Source organism: Epargyreus clarus, unplaced genomic scaffold (assembly GCF_041222505.1).
Source record: "Epargyreus clarus isolate Ecla_fem2 unplaced genomic scaffold, WU_Ecla_fem_2.2 ptg000021l, whole genome shotgun sequence".
Taxonomy (NCBI): domain Eukaryota; kingdom Metazoa; phylum Arthropoda; class Insecta; order Lepidoptera; family Hesperiidae; genus Epargyreus; species Epargyreus clarus.
In genome coordinates, this window is record NW_027332228.1 from 6,746,606 (window position 1) to 6,768,114 (window position 21,509).

Here is a 21,509-nt window from a genome sequence, read left to right on the forward strand (position 1 = left end):
ACATATTGAAACAGGTAAAATTAAACCGCATTTTGTCGACAAAAAAAATATAAAAAAAATTAAAAAAAATATATATTTTTTTTTTGTCGACAAAATGCGGTTTAATTTTACCTGTTTCAATATGTGCACTTTATGGAGATTCACCCTGTATATATACCCTTTATCCTACAGCGGAAGGTAATGTTTATCGATTGTATAATATAGGTATACACGTATGTATGTCTCATTCTTTCTTTCTTTCGCGGTGTCATTGGATTTGTATAAATTGTGGAAGTGACAGGCTATATTTTTAAGTAGTTGAGTTTTTAGTTATAGTTAAAATAAATTACTTATTTTTATGTATTCGATTCATTTTTCGTACTTGACAATAAAAATACAAGTTTAATTAGAAGTAAAACTCTTAATAGAGATTATGCACCCATTTTACATTTAATTTAACATTATTTTTTTGTAGATTATGTCTTTATTTTCAAAAATAGTAAACCAAATGAAACCAAGGTCAGAAGAATTCAAAATGGCAAACAAAGTATACGTAAATGAAAAATATGAATTAAACGAAAATTTTGACGTCATATCTCATGATATCTTCAAAGGCGAAGTTGAAAATATTAACTTTTCTCGAAATAATCAATCCGCAGCTGAAATAAATGATTGGGTAAGAATCGAAATAGACTTAATGTAAGAATTCTGTAAATTCATTTAGTCCGTAGTAAACAATGCAATTTATTAAATAAGTAATCTCTTTGCTACAGGTTAGTACGGAGACAAATCAAGTGTTGAAAAATTTAATTAATCCATCGACTCTAAGTGCAAATACAAGTGTGCTTCTTCTCAACGTTTTCTACTTTAAGGTTCGTCTTAAAAATTAAATAATGAAAATGTTATCCTGATAATCTCATCATCATCGTTATTAATATTTCTTCAGTAGTTATGTTGATTTTAATATAAATTTCTGAGTGTATATGGTTGGTTCCAGTTTATAAAATAAGATACTTTTTGGTCCAATGGATGGTTCTGTAATTGAGATTTATTTTTTGTGGTAGACAAACGTATAAGACCCACTAGTAGTTGTGAATATTAAATTGTTATACCTTCGAGAATGAAATCTACGCTAATCATACAACTAAAACCACTTATTCTATCATCATATTCTCATGTTATCATATTTTATAACATTAGGAGTTACAAAAAAATCTTTAAATTTAGAGAGTCACAATATGTGCGTATTGGAAACTAATTAACATAAGATTACAATACATAACGAATCATACATGCTTTTGAGTTTCTTGTTCCTTTCAAAAGAAAACGAAAATAATAGTTTTTACTCCCTCCAGGGTAAATGGAAGGTGCCATTTCCGTCATGGAACACCAGGAATGAACCATTCTACGTCAATAAAAATTATATAAGTGTTCCTATGATTTACAATACTGCAGAATATAAGTACTCAGAAAGCGAAAAATTAAACGCTAAGGTAAAATAAATATTACATTAGCACATTTTTAGATATCCATAGCTACTTTAAAGTTAATTACTCCCTACAAGAGCACGGTAATATTATTCACGTTAGCCACACTGATCGGAACATAATTGCTTGATGACAAATCAATAATAATTTTATTCAATAACTTTTACCACGTCACAGGCGAATCGTCACAGAGAAAACGAAACTAGCAGAGTGATGAAAACACTAAGCTTGCATGCACCTAATCTGCAATGACTATTACCAAATTAATCCCCCTCAAGAACTGAGTTACAATGTCTCTTAAAACGCATATTTTAAGCTAAAAACTACTACATACTACTGCTATGACGCAGAAATAGATATAACGATGTTGTTTCCGCTCGGCTCGATCCCTAAAGTGCTCTAGCTTTCTCACTTAATCTAGATTAATAGATGTTACTTATACGGTTTAGCTCTATACCATTCCTTTTTTCCGATTAAGCTTGACGATCTTTACTGGACTGTGCTCATTCTACTCTTCGTTCGTCTATAAATCCTTATTCATCTTTAACCCATACTTTTATGATAAATATGTAATAATCAACTAGTAATCAAAGTAATCCTCTCTACAGATCCTAGAAATGCCTTACGTAGGAAATGAAACATCGATGGTCATAGTTCTTCCAAATCAAATAGACGGCATACAGAGTTTAACAGACAATCTAAAAGACTTAAATGTTCTGCATCAAGAAATGAAAAATTTAACAAAAAATATTATAGACGTCATCATTCCTAAATTTGCGGTGGAAACTACTGTTGATCTCAAAGAGGTTTTACTTCAAGTAAGAAAGTTTTACGCTTAAATGTGTATATGTATATTGTACATAATACATTGTACAATATGTAAATTAATATTATTTTTGTATTTTAGATGGATATTTATAAAATTTTCAGTAATGAAGCAAATTTAAACAAACTTTTAAAAACGCCTCAGAATTTATCAGTGTCACAAGCCATTCAAAAGGTATTCATAAATTTTAATGAAGATGGCGCTGACGCTGCTGCTCCCAATGGTGAGTTATTCCTTTTTCCTGTCACGCGGACTTGTGCCTGAACATTACCTGTCATCTATGAAACGTAAACGAGTAGCAAGCGTGCGGGCCAGATCCGCGGGCAGAAACCCGAGAGATGGAACAAAGACCTTTATTAACGACACGTGGCCTGACCTATATTAACGTTCTTCTCAGCATGTTGGATAAACTGTCAATACTCTCCTTTTAAAGACCATTTATTTATAAACCAGGTATATAATATATAACTAAATAGGTAACTAAATATATATTTCAGGTGTTGACGTCAGGATCCTTGCGGCGCGTTTACATTTCAAAGCTGATCATCCTTTCGCATTCTTCCTCAAGAAAAATGGCATCGTGCTCTTAAGCGGAGTATACAACGGTTTTGTTTTCTAATAGAAGAATAATAAATATCTTAATAAAATATTTACAGTTGAAATTAATTATTAATGCCTATTATTTCCTATTTAATGATTAGGTACGCACCTTCCGTAGTTCGACTGTTGCAGTGGAACTCTCACTAGAGTTAGGCCCTAAAAACTAGCAAGTAAACTAGTAAGGTAGCAAACGACCATGCAGTCTACCTGATCGTGAGTGGCTGCTGCCGCCCATGAACATCTTGAATGAATTCCAGATAACATTAGAGTCCGAACTGGAGTTGAGGTTAAATGCGGCATTCAATTTGTAATGTGTTTCTGAAGATTTTCTTTTGTTAACAAAATATCAATTCGTAAAATAAAAATCCACTTTAAGTACATAAATTGTCTGTAAACTCTTATTTAAAATGAAAAAGAAACCTACAAATCATTCTGTTAACTATTTAAAAATGAAAGCAAGGCTGCATGTAAGGGAGGCCAGGTCTCCACAAGAAAGAATACAAAAGAGATAAATACATCAAATTTCGGCTCAGCAATTCAACTTTTTTTTCAAAGTGTCTTTTCACTTTTACTGACTCGTAACTAACAATTAATTCATTATTTCTTGAATTAAATTATTTATTAGCAATTTTTTTTTGGAAAGTTTGACCGAAAATAATGTTCACTTTATTCGGAAAAAATTAGGGGTCTTCGTTCCTTCGTATCCCAAGGGCCTCCACACCTTCAAATCCAGACCTAAACTTGGTTCATGTGATTCGGCTCCGGAGGGACCACCGCCACATCTGTTTCTACCTCATAACAGTGTTAAGCGCTGCTGTGTTCAGGTTTGAAGGATGTAGTAAGAGAGACATACTTTTCCGAGGCGTTCCAGTTTAGACCTCAGGGGTCTAAACTGGAACGCCTCGGAAACGACCTCAGGTCAAATCTAATCCTATCTGGAGTTGATTACAAATGTCCATGAGCGGCAGTAGCCACTTACCATCAGATGCATGCTACTATGATACTGCATGCTCGTCTGCTACTCCTATATATAAAGAAAAAAGTGTAAATGCACACTTCGTTCACTATACTATAAACAAAATACCTTACGAATACCAAATATATTATAAAATACCTAAAGATAAAATTCTTTGGCATTTCTATACCATTTAAGAGACTTAATTTTTTAATTGATATGAAATCTGAAATCAAGCATGACACATTGTATATTCGTTTAAATAAAATTCAAGCCAGTTCCATTCTAAGTCATTTTATTAGTGTTGGAGTAGCCACAGCAAAATGTTTCATCGAAAATGTCCTTTGTTTTGTAAGTAATCGAAATTACAGCAACGTTAATTACTAATTACTGTTAATTACAGAATATCACGTAACACATAATTCAACTTGAACTATTTCAGTTTTCATAGTCTTTGGTGCATTTGCTTTGATTTTGGCCGATCGCGAACTAATGAGGATATTTCAGAAAGGAAACAATCGGCTTTCTGGGAGAATGTTGTCTGTAAGTGCCTAGTTCTATATATTTCTAAATTCATTAATTTTCAGTAAAAAAATGTTAAATATGATAGTTCGTTACTTGAGCGAAATTCGAAATAATTGTTTTTTAACGAAATTTAAGTATCTACTTCAGTTCAAAACAACCCTCTGACAGACGTTTAGATGGATAGAAAGTGGAGATTTAGTAATAGAGTCCTATTTTATCCCATTGGTACGTAACCCTAACATCTAAGGTGGCATCGAGATATATCTTGGTCTAAGCGTTAGAAGCGTCATCAGTCATCATCAAGTCTCATCATGCCATGGCATCATGTCTTCATGGGACCATGTCATCTTGGTTGCTCACATGAATATTATTTTTAAACATTATATCACGATCAGGAACTCAACTGATTTATATATTATTATACACTTGATTTCAGAATGCTGCAAAACTACAGCCATGGAATGACATTGCGTTATCTGGATTGTCCATATTGACACCTTTGAGTCTTTTGGAAATAGCCTCGGAAGGTGCTACGGAAACGGAACTTTTATTAGCTATCGGATCTAGAAATAACAGCAATGTATGTAATTCAATAATGGTTACAAACCTTTGTATGCCCCACTGATGGTCATGAGTTACTCCACAACTACGAGATGCCGGAGTACCTTAATGCTTCAACAATATTTATAGAGTTGTAAAACAATAATAAAAATGCTTCAGTAAAATTCTTTTTAAAACAAATGACATATCATTACATAAATATATATGCAGATATATTTAATTATTATTGTATGTAATTATTATTTGCATAAAACTAATACTTTATTTTATATCATTGAAATTTTATTTTCCCAGATTTATAGAATATATTGGGAAATTATCAGACAACTGAAATCGACTGAAGAAGTTGAGTTTCAAATAGCAAATATGTTGGTAGTAAATAAGGAATATCCTTTAAATGACTACTTTGAAGTTGTATCCCAGTACTACTTTGAGGCTGAACTCAATAATATTGATTTCACAAATTCTGAACAAGCTACAACTGAAATAAATAAATGGGTAAGCTACAATATGTATATTCAAAAGTAAATATGATTATAGTAACAGAAATAGTTAGTTAATTATATTATTCTCCTTTTGACAGGTTACTGATAAAACAAATCATCATATTGAACATTTAATTGATCCATCATTTATAGATGGAAACTCAGCAGTAGTTCTCGTCAGCGCTTTTTACTTCAAGGTTTGTTTTAAAACAATTACTTGGCTTTATGTTTTACAGTAAATACAATTAAAGTAATTAGATAGATATCCACTCATAAGATGGTCCATAGTAGGCACTTGTCTATACTTCTCCATCTTATTCGTTAATTTACCAATGAACCTTCCAAAAGAGTTTACACTCATTTATTATGATCACACATTTATGCTTTTCTTACGTAGCAATAGTATAGTGCTGTATGCTCAATGTAATTGTCTAGACCTAGTTCGTAATTAACTTTACGAACTAGGTTTAAGTATTAAACCCTTTTAAACCTAATCGTATAAGAAACTAAATTACTAAGCGTTTAAATAATATGGTCGACAAACCCGTTAAAAATCAAAACAATTTCTTTTAGGGTAACTGGAAATACCCATTCTCGAAATGGATGACCCAGAATAAACCATTTTATATCAACAGCGAAGATTTTATAGAAATTCCTACGATGCACATCACTGCACGTTACAAGTATGCAGAGAGCCAAAAATTAGATGCCAAGGTAAAAGTTATGTGTAATAAATATTTTATAATTTTATTGTTGTACTCAATCACTAAAGTAACGTATTTGCTAGGTATGTATATTAACATTGGTGTAGAATTGTAATCTGCTTGTAATCTTAGCTTTAAATTAATTATTGTATCAAGTAATACTAAGTATAGTCAATATTCACGAACCTTACATGTAAGCCTATTGAAATCTAAACAAGATTTACTATATAAAAGGCACTCTATATCAAAGCAAACTCTAAATTAAACCTTTCATTACAGATATTAGAAATGCTCTACATTGGAGAAAAAGCTTCAATGGTAATAGTACTCCCAAATGTTGTCGATGGCATAGAAAGTTTATTGAACAAACTAGAAGATTTATCAATTCTGGATTTAGAAATGATGAACATGGAACTAGAAGATGTAAAAGCCACTATTCCTAAAATTACGCTTGAATCTACTATTAATGTGAAAGAAGTTTTACAGCAAGTTAGTACATTTGTGTAAAATTAATATTACAACATAACATGTAAAATTAATATTACAATATTCAAAAAATATACGAATAATTTTAAATTAAGTAATAAAACAATATTATCAGGTCGTTATTAAAATCGGGTCTTTCAGATGAATGTTAACAAAATTTTCAACGATGACGCTGAAATAACTGGACTTCTAGAATCGCGTCAACCCATACATGTGAGTAAAGCGATCCAAAAAGCATTTATAACAGTGGATGAAATGGGTAACGAAGCAGCGGCTGGCAACGGTAAGTTAACAAAAGCCCTTATTTAAACGGTAGACCTCTTTAATGATATATGATTTTAAACTAATATTATCGCGGAACTAAAACGTTATATCACTTGTATGTAAAGGGTACTCACGATATGCTGTTTGTAATGTCGTCCTTGCCAATACTTCAATCCAGTTGCATAGATCGTAGTGGCAGCGAAACTAAATATTGACAAGAACTATTAGTGAATTAATCCACCTACCCTACGTCTAAAAACCATTTAGACTTAGAGTAGACAAATAAATCTACTAGTGCTCGTTAAATGTAAATAAAATAAAAGCACTCCATCGGGTGTAGGTACACCCGATGGAGACGGGTAGGTACCCGTCACATATTATGACTCTTTCATGACATTAACAAACAAAACAATATAGTTTCTTTTTATTTTGTTTTCTTTAGCTATTTTTTATTCTTTGCCTTTCTGTAGATTATATGAATATTCTATTACAGCTGCCGGCGTGTCATTCCTCTCACCAAGAGCTCCGGCTGACGTTAAATACTTCGTTGCTGACCATCCGTTCGTATTATTCATCAAAAAAGATGATATCACCATAATGAGTGCATTATACAGAGGTTCATCGTAATAAACATCTATTAAATAAATATCTTTTCATTTTTTCCTACCACCGTTACCCAACATTGAAGATTTTATTTATTACTTGCTGTCCCTCGTGGTTTCACCCCTGTTAAAAAAAAATCTACCAATATCATGTACAAAAATCGTCAAGACTAAATAGTCTTTAAAATGTGCCTCCCAGGGGCCCAAATTTAATAACAAAGTCTACCTTTGGGAAAAAAACACGTTAAATAATACTAATACTAAATAACCTAATACTAAAACGCTAAATCTGCCGTGCTCTAAATGTGCTGCCTTTGGTAATACGCCCTTTCGTCCTCGTAAAGCTACGCCTCTGTCAAGCTGCAAGATTACAATGATAAAATGTGACAGCATTAATCATTCCACATTATAACTTGCTTTAACGACGAAGGAAAACATGGTTAGGTATCTGCACTATCAGGGTTGAAACAACTCTTCAACCCTGATAATGCAGAGGTGCCTCCTGCCTCAACCACAGAAGTAGGGCATTTGGAGCTTACGAATATGTGACAAGGTCCTTGAGTAGATACATATGATGGAAAATATAACCTTCAACTCTCCAACTCTGATGATGCAGAGGTGCCTCCCATGTAAAGCTTATAGATTAGACATTTGTTTTAATGAAGTTGTTAGACAGAGACATATGATGAAAAATTTGACGTCTTAGATCTGATGATGCAGAGGTACCTCCAGCCTAACCCACATGAATAAACCATTTAGTGCTTACACACATATTTTACAGTTCCTAAGCAAATACAAATAATGTAAAAAATGCCCTTCAAGTCTTTTAGTAATTTCATCATTTTTCATATCGCTCGATGTTAGATTTTTAAATTTCTTTATATAGCAACACAACGTTTGTCGGGTCAGCTAGTAATATTATATGATAACTAGCTGACCCGGCAAACGTTGTGTTGAGCTATGTAAAAATTAAATCAAGTCTTTATTTAAGGGCAGCCATGTCCACAAGCAAGGATGCAAAAGAGATAAATATATCAAATGTCAAATTCGGGTCAGCAATTTTTTTACTGACTCGTAACTAACAATTACTTCATTATTTCTTGAATTAATTTATTTTTTAGCAATATTTTTCTTGAAAGGCTTGACGGAAAATAGAGTTCTCTTTATTTGGAAAATAATTAGGGGTCTACGTTCCTTTATATCCCAAGGGCCTCCACACCTTTAAATCCGGATCTGAACTTGGTTTATTTGGTTCGGCTCCGGCGGCACCACCGCCAAACCTCATAACGGCTGTATTAAGCGCTGCTGTGTTCAGGTTTGAAGGATGTGGTAAGGGAGACATACTTTTCTGAGGTGTTCCAGCTTAGATCTCAGGGGTAGCGGCGTATCTATGGCCGACCTCAAGTCATATCTAATCCTATCTGGAGTAGACACGTACCATCAGATAGAATGCATGCTCGTCTGCTACTCCTATATATAAAGAAAAAAGTGTAAATGCACACTTCGTTCACTATACTATAAACAAAATACCTTACAAATACCAAATATATAAAATACCTTACGATAAAATTCTTTCTTTCTCTATACCCTTTAAGAGACTTAATTTTTAAATTGATATGAAATCTGAAATCAAGCGTGACACATTGTATATTCGTTTAAATATATTTCAAGCCAGTGCCATTCTAAGTCATTTTATTAGTGTTGGAGTAGCCATAGCAAAATGTTCCATCGAAAATGTCCTTTGTTTTGTAAGTAATCGAAATTACAGCAACGTTAATTACTGATTACAGTTAATTACAGAATATCACGTAACACATAATTCAACTAGAACTATTTCAGTTTTCATAGTCGTTGGTGCATTTGCTTTGATTTTGGCTGATCGCGGACTAATGAAGATATTTCAGAAAGGAAACAATCGGTTTTCTGGGAGAATGCTGTATGTAAGTGCCTAGTTCTATTTATTTATAAATTCATTAATTTTTAATAAAAAAAAAGTTAAATATGATAGGTCATGATAAGTCACTCGAGCGAAATTTTAACGAAATTTTAGTATCTGTTTCGTTTAAATAAAACCCTCTGACAGACAGGCAGATGGACAGAAAGCGGAGATTTAGTAATAGAGTCCTGTTTTTACCCGTTTCGTATATTCTGGTCTTAGCGTTAAAAGCGTTATCAGTCATGAAGTCTCATCATGTCATGGTATCATGTCTTCATGGGATCATGTCATTTTGGTTGCTCACCAACAAACAATTATTTTTAAACATTATATCACGATCACTAACGCAAATGGTTTATATGTATATTAATATACACTTGATTTCAGAATGCTGCAAAGCTACAGCCAAAGAATAACATTGCGTTATCTGGATTCTCTATATTGACACCTTTGAGTCTTTTGGAGACAGCCTCGGAAGGTGCTACGGAAACGGAACTTTTATTAGCTATCGGATTTAGAAATAACAGCAATGTATGTAATTCAATAATGGTTACAAACCTTTTTATGCCCCACTGATGGTCACGAGTTACTCCACAATTACGTGACGCCGGAGATTCCACCTTGATGCTTTAACAATATTGATGGAGTTGTAAAACAATAATAAAAATGCTTCAGTAAAATTCTTTTTAAAACAAATGACATATCATTACATAAATATATATGCAGATATATTTAATTATTATTGTATGTAATTATTATTTGCATAAAACTAATACTTTATTTTATATCATTGAAATTTTATTTTCCCAGATTTATAGAATATATTGGGAAATTATCAGACAACTGAAATCGACTGAAGAAGTTGAGTTTCAAATAGCAAATATGTTGGTAGTAAATAAGGAATATCCCTTAAATGACTTCTTTGAAGTTGTATCCCAGAACTACTTGGAGGCTGAACTCAATAATATTGATTTCACAAACCCTGAACAAGCTACAACTGAAATAAATAATTGGGTAAGCTACAATATATTCAAAAGTAAATATGATTATGGTAACAGAAATAGTTAGTTAATTATATTATTCTCCTTTTGGCAGGTTAATGATAAGACAAATCATCATATTGAACATTTAATTGATCCATCATTTATAGATGGAAACTCAGCAGTAGTTCTTGTCAGCGCTTTTTACTTCAAGGTTTGTTTTAAAACAGTTACTCGGCTTTATGTTTCTCATGTTTCTACAATAAATACAATTAAAGTAATTAGATAGATATCCACTCATAAGATGGTTCACAGTAGGCACTTGTCCCGACTTCTCCATCTTCGTCAATTTATATATATTCGTCAATTTACCAATGAACCTTCCAAAATAATTTATACTCATTTATCATGATCACACATTTCTGCTTTTCTTACGTAGCAATAATGTAGTGCTGTATGCTCAATGTAATTGTCTAGACCTAGTTCGTAATTAACTTTACGAACTAGGTTTAGGTATTAAACCCTTTTAAACCTAATCGTAGAAGAAACTAAATTTAGTAATTTAAAAGCTTACAAATTGGTAAGCTTTTAAATTATATGATCTGCAAACCCGTTAAAAAAACAAAAAAAACTTTTAGGGTAACTGGAAATACCCATTCTTCAAATGGATGACCCAGAATAAACCATTTAATATCAACAGCGAAGATTTTATAGAAATTCCTATGATGCACATCACTGCACGTTACAAGTATGCAGAGAGCCAAAAATTAGATGCCAAGGTAAAAGTTATGTGTAATAAACATTTTATAATTTTATTGTTGTACTCAATCATTAAAGTAACATATGTACTAAATGTTAGATATGTATATTAACATTGGTTTAAAATTGTAATCTGTTTGTAATCTTAGGTTTAAGTGAATTATTGTAAGAAGTACTACCAAGTATAGTCGATATTCACGAACCTTACATGTAAAACTATTGAAATCTAAACAAGATTTACTATATAAAAGGCACTCTTTATCAATGGAAACTCTAAATTAAACCTCTCAATACAGATATTAGAAATGCTCTACATTGGAGAAAAAGCGTCAATGGTAATAGTACTTCCAAATGCGGTTGATGGCATAGAAAGTTTATTGAAAAAACTAGAAGATTTAACAATTCTGGATTTAGAAATGATGAACATGGAACTAGAAGATGTAAAAGCCACTATTCCTAAAATTACGCTTGAATCTACTATTAATGTGAAAGAAGTTTTACAGCAAGTTAGTACATTTGTGAAACATAACATAACATTTAAAATTCATATAACAATATATAAAAAATATACGAATAATTTTAAATTAAGTAATAAAGCAATATTATCAGGTCGTTATTAAAATGCCGTCTTTCAGATGAACGTTAACAAAATTTTCAACGATGACGCTGAAATAACCGGACTTCTAGAATCGCGTCAACCCACACATGTGAGTAAAGCGATTCAAAAAGCATTTATAACAGTGGATGAAATCGGTAACCACGCAGCGGCTGGCAATGGTGAGTTAAAAATGCCGTTATTTAAACGGTAGACCTCTTTAATGATATATGATTTTAAAGTAATATTATCGCGGAACTAAAACTTTATAACACTTGTATGTAAAGGGTACTCACGATATGCTGTTTGTAATGTCGTCCTTGCCAATACTTCAATCCAGTTGCATAGATCGTAGTGGCAGCGAAATTAAATCTTGACAAGAACGAGTAGTGAATTAATCTATCTACCCTAAGTCTAAAAAACTATTTAGACTTAGGGTAGACTTAGGGTAGATAGATAAATCTACTAGTGCTCGTCAAGGATAAATAAATTAAAAGCCATTCATCGGGTGTACCCGTCACATATTATGACTCTTTCATGATATTAACAAAGAAACAATATAGGTTCGTGTTATTTTGTTTTCTTTAGCATTTTTTTATTATTTGCTTTTCTGTAGATTATATGAATATTCTATTACAGCTGCCGGCGTATCATTCCTCTCTCCAAGAGCTCCGAATGAAGTTAAATACTTCGTCGCTGACCATCCGTTCGTATTATTCATCAAGAAAGATGATATCACTATATTGAGTGCATTATACAGAGGTTCATCGTAATAAAAATCTATTAAATAAATGTCTTTTCATTTTTCCTACCACCGTTACCCAACATTGAAGATTTTATTTATTACTAGCTGTCCCCCGCGGTTTCAACCGCGTTAAAAAAATATCTACCAATATAATGTACAAAAAATCGTCAAGACAAGAAATAGTCTTTAAAATGTGCCTCCCAGGGGCCCAAATTTAATAAAAAAAATCGTCCATAACAAAGTCTACCTACAGGAAAAAAACACGTTAAATAATACTAATCTATACTTATAATAAATCTGTAGAGAGGTCAATTCTGTACATGAAATATATTTCCAAAATAACTATCAGGGGGTGATTAGGGATCGATACTGATGCCAAAAATGCAATCAGTAAAATTTTTGTCTGTCTGTCGGTCTGTCTGTCTGTCTGTTCGTATAACCGTTATAGAAACAAAAACTACTCGACGGATTTTAACAAAACTTGGCACAATTATTTTTCAGACTCCTGAGCTGGTTATAGTATACTTTTCATCACGCTACAATCAATCAGACTTCCCATCACTGGGAAATGTTGGGAAAACGGGAGATGTTACTCTATTTTTTAAGCTTTCATCGCGTGTGAAACCTTAATGGTTAAAGCTACACAGAAATGACGTATAACGGAAATGTTCTCCTTAAAATTATATAAAAAATATCTCACGACAGCATATGTCTATCTTTTATGGTTGACTCATAATAACACGTGTAACTCCCGATAGCTTAGCAGTTCGAAGCTTTCTGATTATATTTGTCTACTCCTACGTTTATAACACTCCCAGTCATCCCTAATTAAAAAAGTGAACGAGTGAAAATATTGAGTTTCCTTGGTATATCGTCACTCCTAAAAAGTTCCATTTCATCACAGGTCAATCAGTTAGGTCACGGGGCACGTTTACCATGTGCGGATTGGTAGATCTCACATACTCTGCTTTGAGCACGTAAATAACTCTAAGGTGTGTGTTTACCTAACCATGTTTTCCTTCGTCGTTAAAGCAAGTTATTATGTGGAATGATTAATGCTGTCACATTCTATAATTGTAACCTTGCAGCATGACAGAGGCGTACCTTTACGAGGACGAAGGGGCGTAATACCAAAGGCGGCACCTTTTGGGACTGGCAGAATTAGCGTTTTAGCATTAGTCGTAGTATTAGTATTGGTAGTAGGTTATTTAGTACTAGCTGGACCCGGCAAACGGTTGTGTTGCCATATAAATAAAAAAAATGTTAAGGGTGAAGAACCCTTATCACTTAGGGGTATTCTCAGATTCTGAGACCTACTGAATATGCATATAAAATTTGGTGAAAATCGGTAAAGCCGTTTCAGAGGAGTACGGTAAGTAACATTGTGACACGAGAATTTTATATATAAGATATACCTGTAGTCTGTACCTGTAGCCTTTCGGAATAAATTACGTAACTCATTTAAAGATGATTAATTCAAATTGAACAAGTACTTCTAGATATCGGATTCAAACAAATAAACAAACAAACTCTTCAGCTTTATAATATTACACGATGATGAATATGTTTTTATAAAAACTGTACTTATCATAATTTCCCTATACTATAAATCAAATCCCTAAAAAATATAAGTTTACAAATTTTACGAACGTAATAGTTATATTCAAAGGATTGCATCCGTTGGTATACAAATTAAAACACATAAGTATCCTGATATAAATAAAAACTAAAAATAAACGTCAATCGATAAATAAAATAATAATTTCCTCAAATTGTAGTCAATAATAATATTATTTTATATACTAGAAAAGTTTTAAAAATTTGTATTTGTATTAAACAAACCATAACAAACACCGGGCGTAACTAAATCCAAATAGTCTAAATAATTATGACTATTTCTAAAAGTAAATAAAAAAATATTTGCCAGTAAATTACTTTCTAGATTTAAATATGAAATCGAGCGTAAAAATAACAAATTAATCTGCATCATTAACCGATTTTATAACCATATTATTATTAAAATACGTGAAACTAAATGAGAATCTAAACGAGAACTATTTATCGCTTTCTAAAAATTTATCCGTAAGATATAATAATTTTAATTCTTATTTTTCTTCATCGCGCTTCATTCTATTTCTAGATTATACTTAATTATACTATATATTATACTTTAGAAGTACTAAAGCCTTATTCACAGCTACAGCCTTATATTAACCACGATCCCGTTACTTCGGCTGTCCTTCAACGTTCATGTTTGCTACATGACTTCAACGCTTCATGGCATCTTTTATCTCCTTGTTATCATTACTACAAATATAATACGCGAGGAATGTTTCAAAGCGTTTCATCAGTGTATTTAATATTATTAGGTAAGACCTAATAGTATATGTTTTCCCAAAACGATTTAAATGCAATTCTCTGAGTAAGACACATATAAATCTGCAGACCCATGGCATTCTAAAGTTAGTAGACACATTTTCGTATAAGATTCTAACCAAGTCTACTTTATTACTACTCAAAACAATATCGCAAATCTCTTTCGTAGATAAACTTGCTTTACCAACGTAAATGCTAGAAAATTTTCAACTATTCTACCGTAAAAGAGAAAATAATTTTAAAATTAAGTTTTTTAATTGCAACGTATAGTGATAGAGGATTCCGGATACGGCGCAGCCTGGTACCTGAGTAGGTTCAGCGAGAACAACTTCAATTAAGGAACAATATAGAAGACTCTCTAGGTATATCGTTTTCTTGTTCGGTACAATATGAAAGAAGCTATTGGCCAAGAAAGTGAGCGCTGGCGAGACAAAAGCGAACGTCCATAGCTCGCACGCACATACTTGCTACAGTGAGCCAAGGACGATTGTATAAAGCATTTAAGAGTTTATCACAATAAAATACTTCCACATGATTTCACTTTATTTGAATTCCAACTTCCGTATCACATAATATTTTAAGTAAGCTAAATATTTACTCAAAGTATACGTGGCGAGATTTTGGTCAAAGGCATTGAACAAATTGAGTAAGATTCGCAGTGACCATAATCCATGCAACTGGGTCGAAATGTCAGCAATAAAGAAATCAAAACGCCATATTGTCTCGTAACAAAAATAAATTAATGATTGGATTCATAAAATTCTGCTTCCGGGATATATTATTAGATCTACTTTTTCGTAGGAATTTTCTTTCAACATTTTGCTAAGATCGATGAGGGGAAGCTATTAAGAAATTCAGTACAATTGTAGGAGTTTATATTAAAACTTATAGGTTGCACACCAAATGTGTTGGCGGCAACCAATTCAAATAGTAAGTCGCAGATGAATATGAAACTTCTTTTATTTATCTCGCAACGATATACATGAGCACTGATGAGCAGATATAGTTTAATCCTAAGTGTATAGCTCGGTCATGTATAATTCGAGTTCGTTACATCAGTAAAAAAACAGCGTAGGATCTGTCATATTTCATTATACCATAAATAAAAGCTTTTTAATTTTTAATAATAAAAAGATACATAGTAAAAGAAATGATAAGGGCAATGGAACAAAATTATCAGTTCTTGATAATTGTTTAAAAATTTGAATTAATCTGACTGTTTAGAGAGTTTAAAAATCGAGTTCAAAGTTTCCATTACATACTAGATAGAGTATGTATCAGAATGCATACATACAGGTCAAACTAATAAAAGCGTGGTAAATGAAATAGAGTATATTTATTAGTTACGAGCGTAAGTAAACACTTCAGTAGCACTACCATGAGTTGGCATAGAAACGCCACTATAGAAATTGTAAATAGAAAACTATTGTCATTTTGCTAGTGAATAACATAACTACTATCGCATTACTATCGTTACGGTATTTCTTGACAACGTCTGTCAAATTAATGACTCATGGGACCGAATTTGTATGGCAATAGATCATAATGACATTCGCTAGCGATTTGATTTCGATAGGTTTTATACGTTACGAGTGGCTCACACTACGGAATTTAGTTCTACGAGTAACCACCAGAGGCGCTGTACAATTTTTCATACATTTATTTTACGCAGTCGCTAGCGAGTAATACTTTTGTAAACTCATGGTAGTGCTACACTAGCAAAACGACAATAGTTTTCTATTTACAATTTCTATAGTGGCGTTTCTATGCCAACTCATGGTAGTGCTAATGGTAGTGCTACAGTAACTATATTATACAAGCTAATTTTAAATGAAACAAAGGAAAATTTATACGATTTAATTCCTAATTTGATATAAAATCAAGCGTGTCAACATTGATTTGAATAATTTCAGGCCAGAGGTATTTCTATGTTATAGTTATTAGTGTTGAAACCGCCACAGCAAGATGTTCCATCGAAAAAACCCTGTATTTTGTAAGTAATCGAAATCAAGTACATAATTATATGTTACAATTGCAAAGATACATATTTATACATTATTAAGTACAGCTGGTACTTAATATTATATAACTTAAAACATTACTGAAATTGAATTATTGCAGTGTTCGTAGTAGTGGGAGCAATTTCTTTAATTTTGGCATATACGAGTAGCAAACTAAAGGAGGTACTTCAGGAAGGAAACAATCAGTTTTCTGGGAAAATGATGTCGGTAAGTGTCTATTTCAGCATTTTTAAGTATTATAAATAGACCAAAACATGCATGAAATCTCTGTTTCTCGTATTGATATAGACCCTTTATGATCAACTCTTTATTTTTAGTATTGGTTGTTTTAGCGACCACAGTAAAACACGTTCTGTAAAAATTCAAGTATCTATTAATTATGGTTTAAGAGAGAAACCCTGTCACACTCGGACAGTAGACAAACATCACACGTTTAGTAATAGGGTCCCGTTCTTGCCCTTTGTGTACGGAACCCTAAAACTTCCAAGATAGGCGTGGCTTATGCCACGAGATAGCCTTGTGTATATCTATTACTATAAGCATAATAAACGTTTAAAAATTTTAACCTTGCATGGCATCAGACCAATGGTGTTCATACCAAATATTATCTTTACTAATACATTGCTAGTATAATTCACACTTGATTTCAGGTTGTTGTGAAGCAACAACCAAATGAAAACATTGTTTTATCTGGATTCTCCGTATTGACACCTTTGAGTCTCTTGGACATAGCTTCCAGAGGTACTACGCACAGAGAACTTATAAATGCTATCGGACTTCAAAATAACGATTACGTATGTAATTCAAAGTTTATGTACCAAATAGCAGCGATAGCCTAGTGGTTAAGAAACGCGGCCTCTCGATCGAGGGGTCCGAGGTTCAAATCCCAGGCACGCACCTCTGATTTTTCAAAATTATGTGCGTATTATAAATTAATTATCACTTGCTTAAACGGTGAAGGAAAACATCGTGAGGAAACCTGCATACCTGAGAGATTTATAAAAAAAAAAAAAAAAATCTCAACGGTATGTGAAGTCTACCAATACGCACTTGGCCAGCGCGGTGAACATACCTTTGATTTTTTAAAGATTTCTCAGGTATACAGGTTTCCTCACGATGTTTTCAAGCAAAGTTATAATTGGTTTCTAATACACACTTTACTTCGAACAATCAGAAGTGTGTGTATGGAATTTGAACCTCGGACCTCCCGATCAAGAAGCCGAGTTGCAACCATTAAGCTATGACTACTAATAAAAATGCTTATTTTTTTAATATAGGATAGGCAGAGTAGCATGCCCACTTGATGGTAAGCGGCTACTGCTACCCATGGACATCTGAAATCAACCACCACATAAAATCAGATTCCTACCTTAGGTTGGCGATAGATGTGCCGCTTTCCCTGAGAACTAAGTCGGTATGACTCGGAAAAGAATGTCTCTCTAATCACACCTTTCAAACCAGAATACGGCAGCGCATAAAACTGCTATTATTAGGTAGAAATATGTGTGGCGGTGGCGCCACCATAAAGGGTTCTACCACCTTAAAAATACTTTTATTTTGATAAAACTTTTCAATTAATTATTACTTATATATTAAGATAGTTAATAACTTTTATTTGCATAAAATAATTATATCTTATTGTGTATTTCATATTATTAATTTTGGTCTCCCAGATTTTTAGAATATTTTCGCAAACTGTCAAAGACATGCAATCGACTGAAGAAGTTGAGTTCAAAATAGCAAACAAATTGTTAGTAAATATGAAATATCAGTTAGATGACTTTTTTGATATTATGGCCAGGGACACCTTTCAGACTGAAGTTAATAATATCGATTTATCAAACGTTGAGCAAGCTGCAAATGAAATTAATAATTGGGTAAGTTTAAAACTATTCTTGTGTAAAAATTATTATCGAATCTAAAATAGCATGATTTCAATATATTCAATATAATCTCATTTTTGCAGGTTGATGAGGAAACAAATCATCATATTAAACATTTAATTGATCCATCAATTATCGATGAGGACTCAAGAGTAATTCTTGTTAACGCTTTGTACTTTAAGGTTTGTTTTAAAAAAAAATTCTGTTTGTACTGTAAATACTAATAAAGTAATCAAATAGATTACTACACATAGATTAAACCATCCGTAAATAAGGTAGTCCGTAATACATATTTGTGTAAACCTCAGTCTAATTTGCAAAGTTAATTTACCTGTGACGGTTCTTAAACAATTAATAGATAGTCACATACTTAATATGACTTTATATTTACTTTCCTAGCAATAATGATGGTGTGGTGTCAATTTGAACAACAAGAACATATATGTACTAATATAGATATTCCAAATTAGTGATCTGAAACACTTAAGAACTGGGCTTAAGTGTTGAACTCTAGTCCCGTTTGGATCTAACCCTAGAAATCTATGAATTAGTAACCACTTAACATAACATTGACTATAAGTTTCTTTGCTGAAAAAATCTACTTTCCTTAGGGTAAGTGGAAATATTCATTCTCGAAAGACCTGACCAGGGCAAAAAATTTTAATGTCAGTAACGAAAGATCTGTAGAAGTTCTTATGATGCACAACACTGCACGTTACAAGTATGCAGAAAGCCGAAAATTGGATGCCAAGGTAAAAAAAACTACTAATCTATTTATCTAATATAGGATAAGCTTCAGTCCAAAAATAGAAGATTTTGTAAAAACAATATCATTTTTATTTTATACATTTCCTTAATATAATGTTCTTTATATTGAATTAAAATAACTTGTAAGTTTAACTTTAAGATAATTCTTGTGATATTACATAGACCATATATATATATATATATATATTAGATCTAAATAAGATTCACTATTTACTATTTACAAGACTCTCTATATTAAACCAATCTCTAAATCAAACCTTTAACTACAGATATTAGAAATGCCCTACATAGGAGATAACGCAACAATGGTAATAGTACTCCCAAATGAAGTTGAAGGCATAAACGGTTTATTGAACAAACTAGAAAACTTATCAATTCTGGATATAGAAATTGGACAAATGGAAATACAACACGTGGAAGTCACTATTCCTAAATTTAAGATTGAAACTACTATCGATCTTAAAGAAGTTTTACAGTGTGTAAGTATATTATAATACATAGAATTAGGTGATAGAAATAATCCTTTTTGTTCGTTACTAAAATAGTATTTTTCAGATGAACGTTACCAAAATTTTCAACAAAGATGCAGAAATACCTGGACTACTAAAATCGCAAGAACCCTTATATGTGAGTAAAGCGATTCAAAAAGCATGTATAGATGTGGATGAAGAGGGCACCGAAGCAGCAGCTGGTAATGGTGAGTTAGGAAGTGTCCTTGTTTATATACTACAACCCTTTAATGACATTAACAAACAAATGTTTTAGTATCTGTTTTTATTTCGTTGTCACTAGATTATTGTAGACGTGACAATAACATTTTTTTATAATATAGGAGTAGCAGACAAGCATGCAGTCCACCTGATGGTAAGTGGCTACTGCCGCCCATGGACATCTGTAATCAACCCCAGGTTGGATTAGATATTCCTACCTGAGGTCGGCCACAGATGCACCGCTACTCCTGAGGACTAAGCTGGAACGCCTCAGAAAAGTATGTCTCCCTTACCACACCCTTCAAAGCAGAACACAGCGCTGCTGTTATAAGGCAGAAATAGGTATGGTGGTGGTGCCGCCGGAGTCAAACCACAAAGGGTTTTACTACCTTTAAAAATGTATTATAATAAATTTTATTACATTACAGCTTTCGGCGTGTCATTCCTCTCCCCGATAGCCCCGCCTCTCATTAGAAACTTCGTCGCTGACCATCCGTTTGTATTATTCATCAAGAAAAATGATATAACCATATTCAGTGCACTATACAAAGATCCATCATTATAAAATGTATTAAATAAATATCTCAATTATTTTTTCCTACCCCGTCATCATACAATGAAGGGTTATTGTAAAATTTTGTAGTTTTAATATATCACTGACCAAAAGTTATATCTTATTAATTACTTGTAGCCTAGGCCCATTGCTGAGTGAACGAATGTATGTGCCGTTATAGTCGGCCCATACACAATACCAAGGTGTATGTATCTCAACAGAAATACGATTAAATCTGAGCAAAGTTGTTAGTAAGAATGATTGTTCTCGTACTACAAACACCGTATGTAGGTAGTGATGGCAGTTCCGTTCCATCGCATTGTCCGGCGCGCCCATCCCACCAATTTGTGAGCCGTAGCGCCGCGGAAACTAACTGATAGACCACGCTTTGTGCTCTAATGAACGCTGTCAGACGAACAAACGCCACAACGCTGATTAATGCACGCCACCTTTCACCTCCTTGTTATCATTATGACCTGATATTGTTTACGCGAGCGACGTAGCAAATTGTCTCATCAGTGAAACTAATACTGTTAAGATATATCATGGGTTTTAGCTACAATAGTGGCTATAAAAATGAATAATAAACAAAGATTCCTTTAAATGAGAAAGTTACCTGTGAACTAATTGCACTCCAAAGTGATTTCTTGAATAGGTAAATCTTATATATAAATTCGCGTGTCACAATGTTAGTTACCGTACTCCTCCG

The 21,509-nt window shown here is 32.8% G+C and overlaps 3 protein-coding genes across 3 annotated transcripts; all 3 read left to right on the top strand.

Annotated features, from left to right (window-relative positions):
* The first annotated feature begins 514 nt into the window (after positions 1-514).
* On the top strand, positions 515-20,812 carry LOC140750820 (antichymotrypsin-2-like). The gene is made up of 5 exons (XM_073084545.1): positions 515-655; positions 18,853-18,951; positions 19,807-20,016; positions 20,093-20,234; positions 20,676-20,812. Exons 1-5 carry the CDS (start codon positions 515-517, stop codon positions 20,810-20,812), a joined length of 729 nt encoding a protein of 242 aa, XP_072940646.1.
* LOC140750791 (serine protease inhibitor 3/4-like) lies at positions 2,489-7,499 on the top strand. Its single transcript, XM_073084512.1, has 8 exons — positions 2,489-2,515; positions 4,809-4,952; positions 5,228-5,431; positions 5,517-5,615; positions 5,992-6,132; positions 6,402-6,611; positions 6,750-6,891; positions 7,366-7,499. The coding sequence occupies exons 1-8, from the start codon at positions 2,489-2,491 to the stop codon at positions 7,497-7,499; spliced, it is 1,101 nt and encodes a 366-aa protein (XP_072940613.1).
* LOC140750792 (antichymotrypsin-2-like) lies at positions 10,187-12,517 on the top strand. The gene is made up of 6 exons (XM_073084513.1): positions 10,187-10,424; positions 10,506-10,604; positions 11,029-11,169; positions 11,446-11,655; positions 11,785-11,926; positions 12,384-12,517. The coding sequence occupies exons 1-6, from the start codon at positions 10,293-10,295 to the stop codon at positions 12,515-12,517; spliced, it is 858 nt and encodes a 285-aa protein (XP_072940614.1). The 5' UTR covers positions 10,187-10,292.
* Positions 20,813-21,509: the final 697 nt, after the last annotated feature.